Consider the following 19,939-nt stretch of genomic DNA (forward strand, 5'->3'; position numbering starts at 1 on the left):
GGCTCCTCAGTCATTGAGCTTTAATCCTGTTTATTCATCAACATCGTGAGCTCTTTTCTTTCGGCACAGAAAAGCTGCCCATTCACCAGACGACAGCTTAATTGTGAGTGCTTTCTGTTGGTATAAGCCAACAGGAAAGCAAAAGATATTTTTCAGTGAAGAGATTCATTTGAACTCGGAAGTGACATATATATTCCAAAGGTTGCAACCGTTTTTATCTTTCAGTTTGCATTTTTACAGAAAACTACTTCAAACCTAGTGAGAATAAATCAGTTTCGCTTGAAATACAAGGACAGTAGGCAGTGTAACTGAGTATGGGTAAGTGATGAGAAGCAGGCGCAGAGACAGATGGACAGGCAAGCGGATAACAGGCAACTAAAAAGCTTATAGGGAGAGGACATTGTAGTCCAGAGCATGAGCAGCACAAAGGGACACTTTCTGGAAATCGGACAGGGGAAAGGGGCTGACATGACTGTCGGTTGCTGATGAGGAGAAGGAAAAAGTTTGCACGCAGGTTCTGTTTCCAGGGACAGAACAGAAGACATGTGAACAGGTGGATTTGGCACCTGGTAGAAAGTCTGGGGGACGTCTGGCGAGTACAGCTGGAATGGTGTGGCAGAGATCCCAGACACTGGACTGACACAAATCACCACAGTAGCCAACTCAATTTGAGGTTTACAAAAGGCCGTAGTTCAGGAGAAGAAAAAAAAAAAAAAAAGAAACAGCAACTGTGAATCCTAAGCTTTACATCTATAATCATCATTCATTTCTTAAAATCAACAACAATCTCTGCGATCAGCTACAAAACAAAAACTATTTCTAAACCCTGTCCCCATTTCAACAAACCCAAACAAACAAGCAAAAAAAAAAAAAACAAACAAAAAAAGAAAAAACAAAGTGAGATATTATCTCTTACGTTGACAATCTTTGGTCCTCACCTACATAGTGTAACTCGAGACCTTTGCACGAGACTTTATGTAAGAGAGAAGACTGCACGTGCCAGCGAGAAACGTGTTGACCTATATATTATATAACTCGGTCACGTGGCGACGGCTGGCTCGTTAACCCATTTAAAGCTTGTCTGCAGGGAAAGTAGTGTCCTCGTGCACTTCAGCAGCCCGGAAGCAACGTAAGAGAACAGGAAACACGGGGAGTAATGAAGTTTTCTACAGCAATGACACATTTGAAGTTTTAATATCAGATATAGGAAACTGAAAAGCTTCCATTCATCCGTAAAGCGCCTGAATCTTTTTCGCAATTTGCCCAAATTCACTTTTCACACATAAAGTTATTTTATATTGAGTGTAAAAGTCTATCACATTGGCATTATTACAATCAGACTATTTCAGATTGAAAAATATTTTTACATCACAGAACTATTGTGTTAACAATTGTGAAGTGAAAAGTGAAACATTCTTAACTGATATATCGCCGCTTCTGGACTTTTATACACTGAAAACAATGTAATGTTTTGTTTTGTTTTTCCTGAAATGTCAACTGGGCTCACTCCAAGTCCAGCTCCAGTCTAAGTTATTTGTGCCTTCGGATCTTGGCAGGTCATCCTTTTGTGACCTCTGTGTGTCAGTAAGCTCCACCCTGTTTCTCTTCTTCTCCAGGAGAAAATGTGTGTCTGTCTTAATACCGCTCCCTGGTCCTAGTTGGAAGTGGTTCTGCGTTGCCAGAACCAATTACGTCCTCATTTGGTCACTAATAAAGTGAGTGATGGAGAATTCAAATGCATTCATTGACTTCAAACTGGGGGAAATGGTGGCTTTCTAAACTAAAAATAGTACTTCACTTGAGATAATAGGATTGTAAATATTTACACATATTTTCAGTTTTTATCTTGGTAGGATAAATACGCAATACTCACCCGATAGAGCCCACATAATCCAAAGTCCAAAATAAGAATTCCAACAAAGTCAAGTTTAAAGGGTTTGTCTTTGGCCCATGTCCTTATCCCACAGGTTGATAGTAGATTAAAGCATTAAGTTCAGGAAACACCTGAACTGAACAGTGACAAAACACCTCAAACAGATTCCTGAATGAAATGCTGCAGCTTCAGTAGTAAGTAGGCTGTTCCTCCAGTTTTGATAATAATGGGGTCATGATAGGGAAAGACCACCTCTGCATCAGGTGCATTTACAAGCACTTGTGGCTTCTTGCAGTAACCTGATTTCAAAGTGTAAACTAGAAACCCAGTTTCCTTAATCGGGGTAAGGGATTAAGAGAAACCCGGTCAACACAACTAGATTTTTGCTGTTGAAGAAAACAGGTGCATACAGGTGAAAGCGTGCAGGAGGAAAAGTGCAGCCGGGATGAGTCAAAAAAAAAAAAACAAAAAAAATCCAAAACAAAACATAAGTTGACATGTAACAGCTACAATAATAGATCATCCATAATCAAATCTATGACGTACTAAACTAACATTCATATCTATTGATAAGGTGAATAAATGATGGCAAGGAGATCGGGAAAAGAAAAAGCATGGCTCAGTGTTTTGGGTTGGTTTAAACTCACCATGTTGCTGAGGAGGAAGCATGATTATCACCGTGTAGGCTAGACTTCAAATAGCACCATAAAAATGTCACAAACCAGATCAAACATTGATTAGCTGCCCTTAAATCCGTATTCTTCAAACGGCTTATCAGCAAACTACTCGGCAACTTTCTAACGCCCTTGTGTTAATGTTTGACACATTAATGTTAATGTTTGAAACAGATGATTTTTTTTTTTTTTTTTTTAATTAATCAGTTATACATGCCTGCTTTCTTGTTGCCAACTGCATCGTAGAAACTGCCTGCATTTCCTAGAGATGTGTTTTACTTTGGTGGTTGGTTTAAGGTCTTCATTTCACATGACAACTGTACAGTTATGAACAGGGAGTCCATTCATGAAACTAAGCAGCTGAGAAATGCACTGCTGTGTATGAAGAACGCCCTCTAGCGACCGAAAACAGCAACTAGCTGAGCTGGGTTTAAAAAAAACAACAAAAAAACATTACAGCTCTATTTTAGAAATGCTCACTGACTGATGGTTTGATATAAATATGACTATTTAAATACATTTACTGACATAAGAGAGCGTGAACAGCATTTTACATATTCAAGCTCTAATTTAGTGAATAGGTGATTAACTGTCACTTACTGTGATAGCAGTTTTTTTATGTGCGCATACACAAAATGTTATGATTCTGTTTGATCAGTTGCTGTCAATAGAAATGGAAAATGCGGAAATTAACACTGGAGTTCATATTTAAGAACAAGGTAGCAAAATAAATCATCTTCATTCAACCAGGCCAACCAGGAAGCTTAATGGACAGAACTTTTGCAAATGGTTCCATAAAAAAAAAAAAAAAAAAGGTCAAATTCAGTTTTATGAGTTGATAGTGGACTCATAAAAGTCCTTGACTGGCTCCATTAATGCCATTTTGAATGAGAACATGAATGAATTTTGGCTCCTTATGGTCATGGTTTACTGAAGAGAGTCAAGGTTTCAGCGCCATCAGTCTCAGTTTTTACCTACTAATCAGCTTCAGGATACGTTTCATAAACACAGTAAATCGCTAACTTACACATTCTTGGCACATTGAAAGCAGGCTGTGAGCATTTGTCTGAGGACTGAGACCTTGGATATGTTCTCTGTATTATTATAGAACCTAGACACAATTTAGAATCAGCGACTGCATGGACATCTCCATTTAGAAAAAAGCTTTCCTCTGACTTACCTGGTAGACAGGGTGCCACTGGGGCTTCAACCATGAAGCAGGGGCCCGGGCTCAGGAACGATGCAGGAATTAAACGGCTGAAAGAATGACTTCAAAAACAACAACAACAACAACAACAGCAGCAACATTAGGGCCTCATTTGTTGAAGAGAAATGTGGCCACATTTCAAAGTCACCTACATCCCATCCCCCAATGAAAAAAGAAAACTCCAAACATTAAGTGTTTTATTTTAATATTTTAAGCATTTTATCAACATAAAAACTCATCCATGTGACTGAATATCTTCATGAGCAGTTTCTCCTTCACTCCACAGACAGTTTCCTTCAATTGTCTAAAACAATATGTATACGTCATTACACAAAATACCTCACAACACTCTTGGCCCATGGAGGGGCTTTAAAACCTTCAACAAGTTCATGGGAAGACTGAATTCGCTCTTTAACAAGGGGGAAATTATATATAATTAGCTGAGTCGTGAGGCTTTGAGGTTTCTGAGGCATAAGTTGACTATTTACATCTAAAACTAGATAGTAGATGTGAATGAGCTTTTAATCTGATTTCAGCTTTTATTTTTATGTCTCCAGCTTTTTTTTAAAAAAAAAGGACAAATCCATTTTTTTGCCCTCTGAGTTGGGGAAACATGTACTCTAAACACCCAGACAATGTGATGTAAATATAACTAACAACACACGGGGAGTCAGAAAGCTGGTTTGGTCCTTCAGAAATAAATTGTCTAGCTTAAGTCACCATGTAAGAGACATAATGTCATCCTCGAGACCCTGAACTTTTCTCAACCCTGTGGAAAAACTAAGTCATCATAATTCAGCTCCTTTTTGATAAAGTGGCACAGTAATGGATTTCAAGTCATCTGGTCTACACATAAATTAGACCTGCATGGATCCCAAAAACATTATTTACCCTCTTATCACCTTTTGATGAAAATAAAAATGTTATAATTTCTCTATTACAACACAGAACATGAGTTTGACATTGAACAGGGTGAATCACCAGCTCACAACAAAAAGCACTGAGTATCTACTACATAAAAACTTATGTTTGGCTGTGAAACAAGATGCTCTGGATGCAGCAGTTAAGCTGTTTCCGGGAAATGTTCCAGTGATTAGACACAACTGGGAATCTGCAGCAGTTTAGCCATCAGCAAAATCCCCCATCATGCATCTGTCCCGCTACTGTATTCACCTCCAAGCAAGAAGCTTGGCCTTAGCTTTAGTGTTAATTAGTGTTGGTAAAACCCGAGAACTTTGCTATGGCAATCTGACTTGATGCAGACCGTTTTCACTTTCTGCCCCAAATTGTGGAGACCTATCCATTAAGATCAGTTTATTTCTCAGAGTGTTACTCAGCCTGTAAATAGTTGTCCCCATCTCTGGGATTCTGAAAGATTACCCTGAACATGGCATTGCGATGTCATCAAGGTTATCTGAGCTTTACAGTCAAAAAGAAAGCAGGTGTCACAAACATGAGCATGGATTTTGACATATATTAGCATTTACCTGATAGAAAGGGTCAAATATAAAAGTCTTCCATTATGGCTAGAGTAAGAGTCACTGTTTAAGGAGCATGACTCATACTTGGGATGAAAAATCGGAATATCTTGCGCTTTGACGATTATTATTATTATTTTTCAAAATGTCTTTATTGCACTTCAAAAAGTGCAGTAGTGAATTCCTAGAGTACTTTAAATTCTAGGAAAACCAAATAACATGAAAAATCATCCAATTCAAAGACAAGGAAAATTAGCAGAAATTCGAAATTATTAACACCTTCAAGAAAAACAAAAAAAATAAAATAAATAAATAATGCAAAAATACATATGCATCTGCCTTCAGAATCCCATATCAGTCAACCATGATCGCTAGGTTATTGGTCAGACTTGATGGTGCTTTCCTTGGGAACAGATTTTCAGCAGGATGACTTTGATGGACTAAACAGATAAGATCTAAAAAGACAGACTGGTATAAATGTATTATAATACAACTGCCAGAAGATTTACTCTCGCTATCAATTCCACAGAAGTAGCACCACAGACGATTTCATACGGGGTTCCTGTGATGGCTACAGCTGAGTTCAGTTTAATATGATACAGTCTTGAGTGTGTTTCCTGTTTCTTTTTGTACGTTTATAGCTTTTCTTGCATTTTAGCACGAGCTAACTGAGAAGCCGCTGTCTCTGCAGGCTTCCAGGGCGAAGTGTCGAAACAGAAATGTCAAATTCTTACATAAGCAATGTTAGCTCTGTTGGAAAAGGTTTCTCTAAAGGTAGTTTAAAGTTAAGTGCAGTAAGTGACGGCTACACCTGAAACCGTGTGACGAGCAGACTTCTTTGGTAACTATTGTCAGATCTGTGTCTGAGCGAACGCGTTGGTTAAATGATTTCTTTTGTTAAGGAGAGGCTTTTCATTTGAAGTTTTTGAGGATTTTTGACACATTACTGTAATCCAATGGAATATTAATTCAATGAGAATGGAATTAAAAACATATGTGTCTGAGATATCCATCACATTAATCTGTTCCTGTTCAGTTTCTCCTGGCTATTCCATTTGAATCGTCGCTAACCAAACAAAAACACTCTGTTTGCTTTGATGCCATGGACTTTTACGAGCCTCTTGTTTTATTATCCAGCTTTTAAACCTGCTTTTCCATACTTCCAATGTTTCATTTTCTTTATCAGTTTTATTACTTCATGTGTTTTATGACACTTCAAACCTTCATGTGTCCCGACAATCAGTAGTTGGAACTTTAAGCCAACTAATCAGAATCAGTTCTCCCTTTCCCTTTTGGCGTTATCCCTCAAAACCTGTATTTTTCTAATTATTATTAATATCCTTCTAATTAATCTGTTGTAATGTCTATAACAGATCTGGGTAAATATTTTCAGCAGTTTAAAGGCACTTTGCATGTTTTGTCTATCTAAGGAGGAAGCAAGCTGGACTGATCAGAATTAAAATCAGGGGAAATATCAACGAGTGTAGCACTGTAGCACAAAACAACTGGCTCCAAAGGGAAGTGACACACTGTGCTGCCTGTCAGGCAATGTGAATGGGCAACAGGGTAAACTGCATTCAGATGCTACTTGGCACCAAGTTGTTCCTCTGTGAGTGAAAAGCAACAGTGCTGAAGCGAGTTGACACAAGGTCACTCTGTGTGTAACTGCAATGAGGTTTAAAGGAGGTTTCCAGCATGATTTGAGTTTTCACTCATTTGTTTTCTGTTTCGATACAAGTTGTTACTGTTTCTGGTGTTTCTTCTTGCTTGTGTTAAAGATTTTAACTTCAGTCTTATGACTATCGGGTTGAAGATTTTCACGTTGTCCAAGAATTCACTTTTTTGAATGAATATTGTCTCAGTTGTGCTCTGAGCACCACTTTCAGCTTTCAGCTGAACAAGCTTAATGTGAACAAAATGTCATACATTACCAAAGTAACAATGTACAGTTGAGGCTGAATACCTTTAGTTTTAGGTGTATCTGGCGCTTGATGAAAAGTCAAAAGATCACAAAGAGTGATTCATCCAGAGGGAAATAAATTTTGTTATCTAATTTCATATCAATACATCCCGATATTGATTTGTTTCAGTCAATGTTGCCTGTAGCCGTTCTATCATTCAACACATTACAGCCACTGCCTAAACCACTGTGTATCAGCTGAATTTTCTCCTAGCATTTTGCTAAATAGCATTTTTCCAGAAGCTGACTGAACTACAGCCAATGTCAAGGCTGCATCGGGTTCCACTTCCTGTCAATCGTAATCCAAATGGTCACTTAACATTGGGTAGGAAAAAAAAACAAAACAAAACAAAACACAAACACTAGAAATCGTGCTGGAACTTTCCTTTAAATCCACTAACAGAGTCTGGGTGAGAACCAGTGTGGGGTTCTTCTTCTTAACAGTGATCCAGACTTTGACTACATTGTACTGAGTACAGCTTCAGTATCAAATATTCCTTGCATCTGAGATAAATTAGCCACCAGTGTTGAAACTTACTGATGCAAGGGTGTCAAAGCGGTGATTTGTATCCAAGCCTCATTCCCCTTGTCATGTTCAGGCTGTAAAAAAAAATAAATAAAAATAATTCTTGCCAGAAGCAATATGCTGCTGAACATGCAGATATGCTGATTTAGTGTCCTAGTTAGTGAGCAGGCCTGAGAGCTATGGCTAAAGACAGGACATGTAGGCTATACGATATAAACAACCGAGGTAATGCGGTAATGCTCCTTAATTTCCAAGCTCTTGGCGTCCTTGCGGCGGCAGAGCAGACGTAAATAAATTGTGATGAGGGTTAAATTTAGACTGAGAGGCTGACAGCTCAGCCTTCAGCACCAGCGGGGCTCTGCGGCCCGACCCTGTGTCCGTAAACGTCTGTTTTTATCATTTTTCCCACTGCGCTGTCAGGCCTTCCCTGCCTTCATATATGTGGGGATGGTGCCTCGCTGAGTCAGACCCTCGAAGCGTTTGTATGTGTAGTTGAGGAACACCCAGTCCTTTGACTTGAAGTCTGGTTCTGTTGCATTGGCTGTTAACAAACATGAAACAAACAAAAGAAAAAGATATTTTAATATTCGAATTAAATTCTGAGGGAATTATGCCAAAAAAAAAAAACAGAAGTCTGTGAACAGCAACAACAACAACCACAGTTCTGTTTTCTCAGAAGTTATATAAATGACCAAATGCTAAAATTAGTTCTCTACCCAAAGCTTGTGTTTCTAATAACAGTGTTTTCCTGCAGTGTTGCCAGCAAAAAAATCAAACCTGGCTGAAGGATGTCTGATTCAGGGAAGTCATCAAAGTTAGAGGTGTCGTCAATGCTCTTGATTTCAATGGAGATGGCTGCTGGCCGCTCCCTGTGAAGGAGAAACACAGGGGATCATGGAGGGAAATAACACGGAAGGAAGATAATACAGCTGTGTAGGGTATAAAAAAAAAAAAATAAAAAAACACTTCCTGTACCTGATGTGCTCCCAGTCAACTGACTCAAAGAAAGGGTGACTCTTGATCTCCTCCACACTCACAGCTCCAATCCTGTTCTCAGCATCAGTGCAATACCTGAAACATAACACAGCAGATTGAGGCTATAAATTGCCCAGTGAACTTTACATGCACATCATTGTCACAGAAAAAACTTCATACGAACTGTTTTCATACTAGTTATTCTTAATACAGAAATACACCTTAGCATACCTCAGTATTAAGTCTTTGGCCCTCTCTGAGATGGGGACTTCGGGGGGGAAGACAAGGGTTTCCTTCCAGTTCATCACTTTCCTGTATGTTTCCTGCGGCGTCTCCGAGCAGAAGGGTGGATAACCTGATCAGAGCCGAATACAACATTAAAAGAGGCTGCCAATGTTGTGATACTAAGACCAAATTTTTTACAATCATTTGACAAAGTGTCTTATATAGACTACGCATATATAGAGCAAACAAAGTCATCTTTGCTTATACGCAACTTAAAACAATGCCAAATTTCTCCAATACAAAGATTGACACTGTACTTCCCTCACAGCTCACATACAGACACATTCATGCTTACCGATGAGCATCTCATACATGATGACACCCAGAGACCACCAGTCACACAGTTTGTTGTATCCTGTCTGCATGAAGACTTCAGGGGCGATGTAGTCAGGGGTTCCCACAGTGGAATAAGCCTGAAAGTCATATAGACAGCTGATAGGTGGGGAGCTCAGGTAGGAATCAAATTATGACAATATATATATGTATATTTCCTAAATCATGTTTTTATTTCATTCAGCTTCTACTGTTAAACTGGCTCCAGCGCCCCCTCCCAACCCTGACAGATAAGTAGCACACATAATGGTTGGATGGATCTACTGCTAGTATATATAATGTACAAATCAACATTACACCACTTTGAAAGTGGTCAACATTAAAGACACTCTTTAGTGGGATTATAGCAGTAACAGGCTTATTAATGCATTCCACATCACAATGGCTCTCCTTGTCTTGAATAGCAGTACCGGTAAAAAGTCTAAGTCTTACCAGCTGCCTCCGGTTCTTCTTCCAGGTTTCTGCTTTCCTCTTGGAGTTCATATTTTGAAAAGCTGCAGTATGAAGCAAATAATAGGAAGAATATGATTGCTTGAAAAGTTACTGTGCATTTTGAAAACTTTTATCAAAAAGCAGACAAAAAGCACGACAGAGATCACGCATTCTTGTAGGTTCTCTGGTTCTCTGCACAAAAAGCCAATGGGATTTTTACATGGGCTTTGTGACTATTGCAGAAAAAGAAATGTTTATGATACACTCTTCTCAGCAGGATAATCTCCACTAATAACACCACTTAATGATGTTTGAAGCACAAACACAATTGCCAGAGGTACAAAGCTAATGTTGGTAATAGAACCATGACTGGGGTATTTACTATTGCATTTTATGTCATTGAAAAAGAAATTAAAATCTGTTGAAGCTGATGGAGCAGGAAGTGCTAAAATCTGAGCTAATTTGCAAGTTTAAAGACTCGTTCCTGCGCCGTTACATTAACATTTGCATTTGAATCCAGTTACATTGCTGTTTCACTTTTACTGTGATATTTGATTTTAAACTTACAGAAATCACTTGGTGGGTTGTGTGTCAGGTTCCTGTAAAATTCTGTGCGATGAGCTTTCTTTAGTCCTGTACACAGGCCAAAATCAGACAGCTTCACGTGTCCCTGTGAAAAAAAGGGACACGTTGATACTGAAGCTGTACTCAGTACAATGTGGTCAAAGTCTGGATCACTGTTAAGAAGAAGGGATAAATCAGGGGATGATCATCTGCAGGGGATGTGTTAGGTCAACAACAGTCTTCACAATTAACGTAAAATGTATGTGTGTGTGTTGTCACCCTGGAGTCCAGCAGCAGGTTGTCAGGTTTGATGTCTCTGTGGATGAAACCCAGCTGGTGGATGGAGTCGATGGCCAAAACTGTCTCTGCGATATAAAACTGGGTGGCCTCTTCAGACAGAGTGTCCTTCTTCATCAGCAAGGTCATCATGTCACCTGGCAACAAACTCAAATGTCTGAATTTTTGAAGGTAATTTCAGAAAGATACTAATCCCCAAGATTTTTGCATTGTTTATATTGCACAGGGATTTAAGCTAAGTGATTTTGTCCTGCCTCTAGATCAACCAATTCACATGTTATCTGTGACCGTTCTATCATGTTTGCAGAGAGCAAGTTTTTTCTCAGTGTAGTAGAATCAGTGCCAACCTCCAGGCAGGAACTCCATGATAAGGTAAAGGTTCCTCTTGTCCTGGAAGCTGTAGAACATCTTGACCACCCAGGCACCATCTGCCTCCACCAGAATATCCCGCTCTGCCCGGATATGAGCAACCTGCAGGGAGAGTTGGACAGCCTCAGACACTCAAACACAGACACTAGGGTGCCTTAACATTCGTGACAAGTATTGCACTGACACATGCTTTACCTGCTCCTTTTCCAACATGTCTGCTTTTCTCAAAATCTTCATGGCATAAATGTGTCCTGTGTCTTTTTTCTGCACCAAACGCACCTGCGAGAGTCAACATCACAGTCAAAGTCAAAATGAATATACAAATATAATATACAATAAAATACAAATATTGGTGCTTTAGAGGCTGCAATGCATGTCGATTTATTGCATGTAATACATTTGTGTTCAAAATAATAGCAGTCCAACATGAATAACCTGTTTTTGGTAGAAATTATATTACTGCATGGCAAATAATTTACCAGTTGCTGTAGTAGGGTCATAGAAAACCAACAGAGCCAACATTCATGATATGTATGCTCCTCAGTCTGTGTAATTGAATAATGAATTGAAGTTGCGTGTTCAAAAAAATAGCAGTGTGGAATTAGTGAAGTCATTCAATCTGTGAAAAAACAGGTGTCAATCAGGTGGCCCTTATTTAAGGATGAAGCCAGCACATGTTGCTCATGCATTTCTCTCTGAAAACCTGAGAAAAATGGGTCGTTCCAGACATTGTTCAGAAGAAAAACGTACTTTGATTAAAATGTTGATTAATGAAGGGAAAACATACAAAGAAGTGCAGAAAATGATGGGCTGCTCGGCTAAAATGATCTCCAATGCTTTAAAATGGAAAGCAAAACCAGAGAGACGTGGAAGAAAACGGAAGACTACCATTCGAATGGATCGAAGAATAGCCAGAATGGTGAAAACTCAGCCAATGATCAGCTCCAGGATGATCAAAGACAGTCTGAAGTTACCTGTGAGTACTGTGACAATTAGAACACGCCTGTGTGAAGCTAATCTATCAGCAAGAAGCCCCCGCAAAGTCCCACTGTTAAAAAAAAGACATGTGCTGAAGAGGATACAATTTGCCAAAGAACGCATTGGCTGGCCAAAAGAGAAATGGAGAAACATTTTGTGGACGGATGAGAGTAAGATTGTTCTCTTTGGGTCTAAGGGCCGCAGACAGTTTGTCAGACAACCCCCAAACACTGAATTCAAGCCACAGTACACTCTGAAGACAGTGAAGCATGGTGGTGCAAGCATCATGAAATGGGAATGTTTCTCTTACTATGGTGTCGGGCCTATTTATCGCATACCAGGGATCATGGATCAGTTTGGATACATCAAAATACTTGAAGAGGTCATGTTGCCTTATGCTGAAGAGGAAATGCCCTCGAAATGGGTGTTTCAACAAGACAACGACCCCAAACACACCAGTAAGCGAGCAGCTTCTTGGTTCCAGACCAACAAAATTAAAGTCATGGAGTGGCCAGCCCCATCCCTGGACCTTAATCCGATAGAAAACTTGTGGGGTGACATTAAAAATGCTGTTTCTGAGGCAAAACCAAGCAATGCAGAGGAATTATGGAACGTTGTCAAATCATCCTGGGCTGGAATACCTGTTCACAGATGCCAGAAGTTGGTCGACTCCATGCAACACAGATGTGAAGCGGTTCTCAGAAACAGTGGCTATACAACTAAATATTAGTTTAGTGATTCATAGGAATGCTGAATCCTGGATATTTTTCAGTTTATACAGTAAATATTTGAGTTTGTAAAGTAAAATGCAGACACTGCTATTTTTTTGAACAGCCCAATGTTCATTTTTCTTCATTTTCTGTAAAGTGAGTAAAGAATTTCAGCTTTTTTCTTCATGTTTTGATTTAGAATATAATGTGCAGTGTCCCCAATGCATGGAAATAAAAACCATTATAAGGATTTGGGCTTTACTCAATTTTTTAAACAGACTGCTATTATTTTGAACACAACTGTATATATAATACGCAGCAAATGAAACTCATACTCATAGTACACAAAGAAATGGTGTTACAGTGAAGGCAAGAACAACTCAAACCACTTATATTCTTTCCTTATGGGCTTTCATTTGATATTTCAGCACCTCATGTGTTTTTAAAATCAGAGCTTCATTTACCTCCCCAAATGCGCCTCGCCCAATAACTTTTAAGGATTCAAAATCATCCAAGCCCAACCGCGTCCTCTTCAGCCGCAAAAACTCTGTCTCCTTACGGGCATGCTGGGAGCGTCGCATGACTTTCTGCAAGACACAGAGAGAAGTGCAGACATTTGAAGAGATTAATGAAGAGGAAAACTGAAAAGGAAAGGCTTAGAAAAAAATTCAGTGAGGAAATGGCTGCATGTTGGTGCAGTTGTTATTAAGATTGGATGGATGGATTTAGAGAGACTACAAAGTGAAGCATACTGCACCTCCTCGTCTGGTAAACCCTCCTCTTCCATTGCCTTCTCCAGCTTTTTCTGCCTGCATAATGCAGAAAAGTATAACAGTCAAGCAAAGTTCATTTACAGCATGAGAGAAACATTTCATGGAACCATTCAAGGGGAGAAAAGATGATCAAGATAATGTCCAAGTCTTTACAATGAATCCCCTCCTGGTTTATAGTGGAAAGTACAGAGTGAGTCCGCTCGGACACCAAACTGTGTCACCTGGACAAGAGATCAACTCTCAGGTAATATGAGAACACAACAGATACAAAGGGCAGATTATTCCACAGCCTTTGTTGTTTTCACGCCTCAATGTTGGTGGCTTTTCAAGTGGTGGACGGAGTGATATTAGATGCTTTGAACAACAGCTACATTTACATGCAGGGCTGCTGCGGTAACTGGTAGAGGTCTTGGGGAGTCTGTACTGTACACAGTTATAAATTAAGGTGTAACATTCAGGAAGCAAAAAAAAAAAAAAGCTTCCGTACACATAGAACACAGCCTGAAATAATCCTGACAAAGATCAACAGATGCATTGAGTTGTGTGTGTTTCTGTATGTGTGTGAACAGAGGACCAGTGGTCTTAAGTCAGCAGGTACTGCAGGATCTGGAGGAATGGGTTTCAGAACTTTTCAGTTTTACCTCATCTCGCGCTCTTCGTGCTGAGTGAGCAGGGTGCTGTAGAAGTTTTCAAGTGTCAGCTTGGCCACAGTCACCCTCTCTCGGGTGTGGTTGCTCATGGGAAGGGCAGCTGCAGTCCCTCCCGTCATGGCCATGCTATCCTGTAAAAAAATCAAAACACAAAAAAAAGAATAAATCAAGGTCAGGTTCTGCATGCCAGTCTAGTCTAAAGGTTGAAGGGATTTTCTCCTGTGCAATATTCTTTCGCCCAGCGAGCAGACATTGGTTCAATTAATTACCAATGCAACACACCATCACTCAATACATTATATTCTACGAGTTTTACTGCTGCTGCCTCATTTGGTGTGATAGCAGCAGTAGATTAATGCAGCTAATGATATTTCATGTTTACAAACTTAGTTATAATTTAACTACTGATGAGCTTCAGTTGAGCATTTATCGTAAAGGCTTGGTCACAACAGCATTTTGAGACGCTAAATTTAATGAGCTTGTAGGTGGCACTCTGGCTGGGTTGTAAAGCTTTTTTTTCTTTCTTCATTTATTTATCAAAGGAAATGATGTAAAACCACGGAAAATTACGGAACAATAAAACCCAAAAGAGAGAAAAGAGAGAAGCCTGGAGAGATACAGTGTCTTTCCAGCATTGACCACTTTATAGGAATTTGTTGATAAGCATCACAATGCTGATTTCTGGTGGGACCGGTCCTTTATGATGTAACTGTCACTTTAGGGAACAGTGATTACTATTAAGCAAAAGCAATGTAGGTACCCACTGTGAAGAGCAGGAGGGCTCAGTGCTGCAGCGACAATGACAAGATCTCTCACTGACTTCCCATTCACTAATGCTGACAGCTGTTGGCCTCATGTGAGTTTACCCCCTGCACCACCTGTTTTTCTGTCTGTATCTGTAGCTACACTGTCCTACTGGTTGGTTGCTGGGTTGCATTATTATACAAATGCTTTCCAACCAGTGTGTTAAAAAAAAAAAAACAAAAAAAAATCTTAACAATTCTTCGTGCAAAATCTCCGAGTGGAAGACACCTTTAAAGTAATACTTGGCAGAACATTTTTTTTATTACTTGAAGATTACACCTTTAAAACAGCTTTCATGTCAAAAGTATAACCACAGCGATCTCTTTTGAAATGTAATGTGAATGAGGAACCAAAAACCCTGTTAGAGTAGTTCGACCTCTCTTTCTGCATCTCTCTAGGTAACATCAGCTCAGTGAGCCAAAGGAAGTTAATAGATTTCAGGTTAAACACTAAGTGAAACTGAATCTTGTAAGGTTGGATGAGCATGACTACTTTGTTGTGACATAAAGTCACAGAAGTCTTGACAACAGGTTTTAAGGTTCAGTTACTGAATACAGACTGTTAGCATTACATGTACAATGAGATATTTGATACTTTCACAGTATTAACACAGACACGATTTATAATCAAAGAAGACAATGACATCTACCTTTACACTGTATTGGAGATGTCACTACTATTCAAGCTCCTACAGAATGATAGAATTACTCCTAAACTGCAGCAAGCTGATCTAGAGGGAGCTGATGCCACCAGCTGTGATCAAAACAAAGTACATTCAGATGTTGATACACTGTACTGGGAAATGCACATTTACTTTAAGGGTTTATATCAAAATTGAAAATGTAATTTCAATATCAATAATATCAAATGTACATTTTGATTCAGACTGAGGGTCCAAGCAGAGGATAGGTCTCCATATTTACATTTCAGCAAGTGCAGTTGTGGTACAGATCCCTTCACCACAGAAAAAGAGGAGGTGCCCAAATCAGATCCATGGTACAAAAATATTCATGTGACCCCAGAACAGGGACAGTGAATCATGTGCCATGGATGGCTCATGGTCTGCAGGGCTGCATTCCAAGAACTGAAATGTACACTGATCTTTCTCAACATGCATTCCTGTGAATTTTTACAGATAATATGAATCTGCCTTTTTCTAAACTACAAAACCTGGCCAAAAAAATCCATGATTCTTTTCATTTAATAGGGCTATAGATTACCCTGTTTTTGTGTTCTGACATTTCTGAAACAATTTCCCTCTCCTTAGCAAAAACTCTTCCCTGTGCAGTCTTTGTGTAGAAAGAAATCCACAAGGACACTTGCTGTAGTGGGTTGGATTTTAAAAGGTATGAATGAGGCGAAAGTGTAAAAACAAAACAAAAAAACAACAACAACAACAACAAAAACTTAGCACCACCAAGAGAACTAAAAATTTTTAAATGTAATATGAAAAACTGTGAGCATATTGTATAATAGAGGAAAATAGGAAGAGGGCGGATAAGTGCATTATCAAAACATTCCAGCATTAAAAAAGGTATGAATGGGCTTGATTAGCTCACACAGAGTTAAAACAGCCCTGCAGCCCAGAGATAGGGCCCATGTTTCGTCTAGTCACTGGCCCTTTTCCCGATCCGGCCTGAAACAATCTCACAACAACGAGTCACTTCCTGACTTCTGAGAAAAATCACTGAATCACTGCTGCAGGCAGTTGATTTGGGAGGTTTATGTAGGGTAGGAAACTTGGACTCTGAGGAACAAGGGTGTTCATTCACTGAGATCTGTACAGATTTACCTGAGCACAACTCTCCAAGGAAGCTCACCATAAAGGGAAACTGATTGTTGCTGATAAATTGCGGTCTTGAACTAACACAAAGCTAACAAGCGGAAAATTACAGATCTCATAGGGATGATCTATATACTGTCCCCAGAGAGCCAACTCACATAGGTCAGAGAGGCAGGCAGGTAGACGTTATTTTCTCCAACATCTCCACAGTACAAACTCCCACATCATAAATCCAGCTGCATCAGAGCATCCAATATTTTCCCTGTATCTTAGTTTAGATAACAATGAAACATGGGTTGAGGGGTGACCAAGGTCTTGAAACAAAGTAAGATGGCTCTGTTGAGACCTGAGAGGATCAAACAGATGGAGTCTGGCCTTCTGTTATAGCAGTAACAGAAGGTGCAATGAACTGTTCCACTAGGGAAACTTAAAGCTATTTCAGCAGTGCTTCAGATATCAAGTTACTATTCTTTTCATAACGCACAGCTCTTTTCGTTTCCCGGAGCTAAAAGGTGAGTGATTGGAGAGTGGCAACATTCACTTTGGCCTGTCATGCAAAGGACAGACAAGTACCACTAATATGATGAGGGCTCAATGGAGCAGCACAGACCATTCCCATGCCTTTTTACTTGTCATAAGCATCTCACTAAGCCATTACAAAAAGCCCATAACCAGAATACCAGCTCACCTACATGAAAAGCACCTTTGCTCTCCTGCCATTTGCTGTGACGCTGGTCTACACCAGAACACTGGTGCTGTGTCTCAACAATTTGAATACTTCAGTCAGTACACTGTACACACATTACACTTACTGCTGTGATGCGTAATGTTTCAACAGGGTAATGTTGTCCCAAATCAAACACAGCCTCTGTGCATTCACCCAACAGGTGACAGCAGCTCTCATCAACCTATTGGCCTTTGTCATCACTTGACTTAAAGTTTTCCATTTAACTTTCCTGCATGCTCCTCCCTGCATCACTGTCGGAGCAGATGTGTTCTCCTCTCCTAGACCATTATGAGACCTGCATGTTGCTTTACAATGTGAGCAAACTTATGCACAGTGAGTGCAAGTATGAAAGTATTTGAATTGAGACAGCCTGCATCTGAAGCAGTTAAACAGAATTCAGCCAACAGTAGTTTTATTTGTTAAACCTACGCTATTCATACTGTGTCTTGAGTGTAAAAGACCTATTGAGGCGCACATTTCTGACATCAGCCTTAGTTTTGAGCTAGTTTTTCCACCAACATGGAAAATGAACCATCATTTCAACAGCTAGATGCTGTTGTATCACAGAAGAGCCAGTTGGCCTCCAGCTCAGACTGAAGGGATTCAGTTTGGCATGAAGTTAACCAGATCCACCCCATAGCTAAACAAACAAGAGCACACCACTCAGGCACTTTTAAGGAAGGCATTATGAAAGCAAGCGGAAAATTTGGAGACTAAAACATTCAGAGACCTGGGCCCTACTGTAGGGTGCAAGTGGTCACAATGAATAAAAAAATGTTCAGAACAGTATGGCAATGTAGATAGTTTTTTTTTTTTTTTTTTGGCTGCCCAATACAATTGGATTCGATTTGTGCTGAAATTTGCATGGGATGTAATTGTGTAACTGGATATCTATCTAGAAAATACTGTTCCAGTTAACTAAGTATAATCAACTGCCCTAGTAGATGTTTCCCAACAAAAACCTCTGCCAACAAAGCCAGTGGATTATCCAAAGTTTGCCTATATGGCTAGATACTACAGAGCTCACAACCCACAATAACATACCATGATAGCAACAATCCTGTTTCTGAAATTCCCCATCAGACATAGAGGATACTCAGCGTATTAATGACATACTTCTGTGGGAAATACTATTAAGTCGAAAAAGAAACATTTAAAAATGAAAAACACTCAAGGCATGAGAAGTGGTGTGGCTTTCTTAATTTTGTATTAAATTCTTTTATCTGTTTGTGAAGAAACAGACACACTCCACTGTTTAAGTACTGCAAGTGACTGCACAAGAAAGCTGCTCAAGCCTGAATGAAAGGACTCAATCACGACACTAGAGATAGGAATGGAACACGAACACACACACACACACACAAATTCTTATAAATACACAAAAGTGCATAAAATGCTTGAAAAAATACACAAGAAATTATAGACATTGGTTAACCTTTCTGTTGTTCTGGTGTGAATCCATTGTTGAGTAATATTCCTATAATTACGCTGATGTTCTTTTAGCCATATATATATTCATATATTCTGCCATTAAGAAATAGATGAGTAGTCTGAGTAGTTTTTTTTTATCTTTGTAACTTAAATGCCATGCTTTTAAATGACTCCTTTAATGGGATGGTGTGTACCTGATTGTCCCCACATTAAAGTTTAATCCAGAGACTGTTCCCAACCTGCCCAATGTTTTCTCAGCCCTCCTCTGCCAGGTGACTCTGCAGGTGAGAATCCGCTGCCTGGGACATGGCGATCGGCGGCAGATTGTACACACACCGATGACATTCTTGTATCTTAAATGTCATATTTGGACAGATCATCGGTCGGTGTGGTGTTAGCTAGCTATCTGTCAGCTAAACTCCCCTTTTGCGTCCGTCCAGCAGGTTCCATTAGGGCTATGATAAAAAACCCGACGACAGCACGCTGAAAGAAACATTTTTCACCTACCTCCGTGTCCTGCTCCAGAGTCAAATATTGGCGTGCCGCCAGCCACGACCCAAGTGAAGAAATTGAATGTGATATTTCTAATCTCGCTGCCTAATATTTAGGCAGCTGAAGTCCACACGCTCCAGTTACTGGCTCCCCCTCAGAGAAACCTATCAGGCTGCACGGTAAACATCACCGTTATCAACGCCAAATCATAACAAAGGCCGGCCTGACGCCCACAACAAGCGAATCTGACATCATCTAAAAATATTTCAGCATCTTCGTTTGTAACTCATGAGCTGAGAAAAACAGCGCTTGTCCCGTCGTTATCGCTATAAAATTTGAAATAAGCAGCGCTGCTTCCTGGGACCGTTGGGCTCATCAGACGTTCTGGCAACGCAACGCCGTAGCGGTTGATTGACGTTCGGGTGAACCAATCATCGATATAGAAAATGACTCGTGGTTTCCGCTGACCAATCGCATGCTGGTATAAATGTGAATGGCGGGTCTATCAGCCAATGAAAAAGCAAAACCTGCAAGTATTGTATTTCAGGGCGCAGGTTCATTTGGTAAGCAAGCACATGCGGCTGTGAAAGAAAACACCAGCGACAGTAACTGTAAAGT

General features: G+C 39.8%; 1 protein-coding gene across 1 annotated transcript; it reads right to left on the reverse strand.

The window, feature by feature from the left end:
* Positions 1-3,947: 3,947 nt before the first annotated feature.
* On the reverse strand, positions 3,948-19,694 carry LOC115037005 (serine/threonine-protein kinase 38-like). The gene is made up of 14 exons (XM_029495457.1): positions 19,337-19,694; positions 14,076-14,215; positions 13,419-13,470; positions 13,126-13,248; positions 11,169-11,252; positions 10,952-11,075; positions 10,587-10,741; positions 10,311-10,413; positions 9,744-9,805; positions 9,274-9,391; positions 8,925-9,048; positions 8,694-8,789; positions 8,496-8,587; positions 3,948-8,259 (listed from the first exon to the last, which is right to left on the reverse strand). The coding sequence occupies exons 2-14, from the start codon at positions 14,207-14,209 to the stop codon at positions 8,135-8,137; spliced, it is 1,392 nt and encodes a 463-aa protein (XP_029351317.1). The 5' UTR covers positions 14,210-14,215; positions 19,337-19,694; the 3' UTR covers positions 3,948-8,134.
* Between the last annotated feature and the right edge of the window lie 245 nt (positions 19,695-19,939).

This window comes from Echeneis naucrates, chromosome 23, assembly GCF_900963305.1.
Source record: "Echeneis naucrates chromosome 23, fEcheNa1.1, whole genome shotgun sequence".
NCBI lineage: Eukaryota > Metazoa > Chordata > Actinopteri > Carangiformes > Echeneidae > Echeneis > Echeneis naucrates.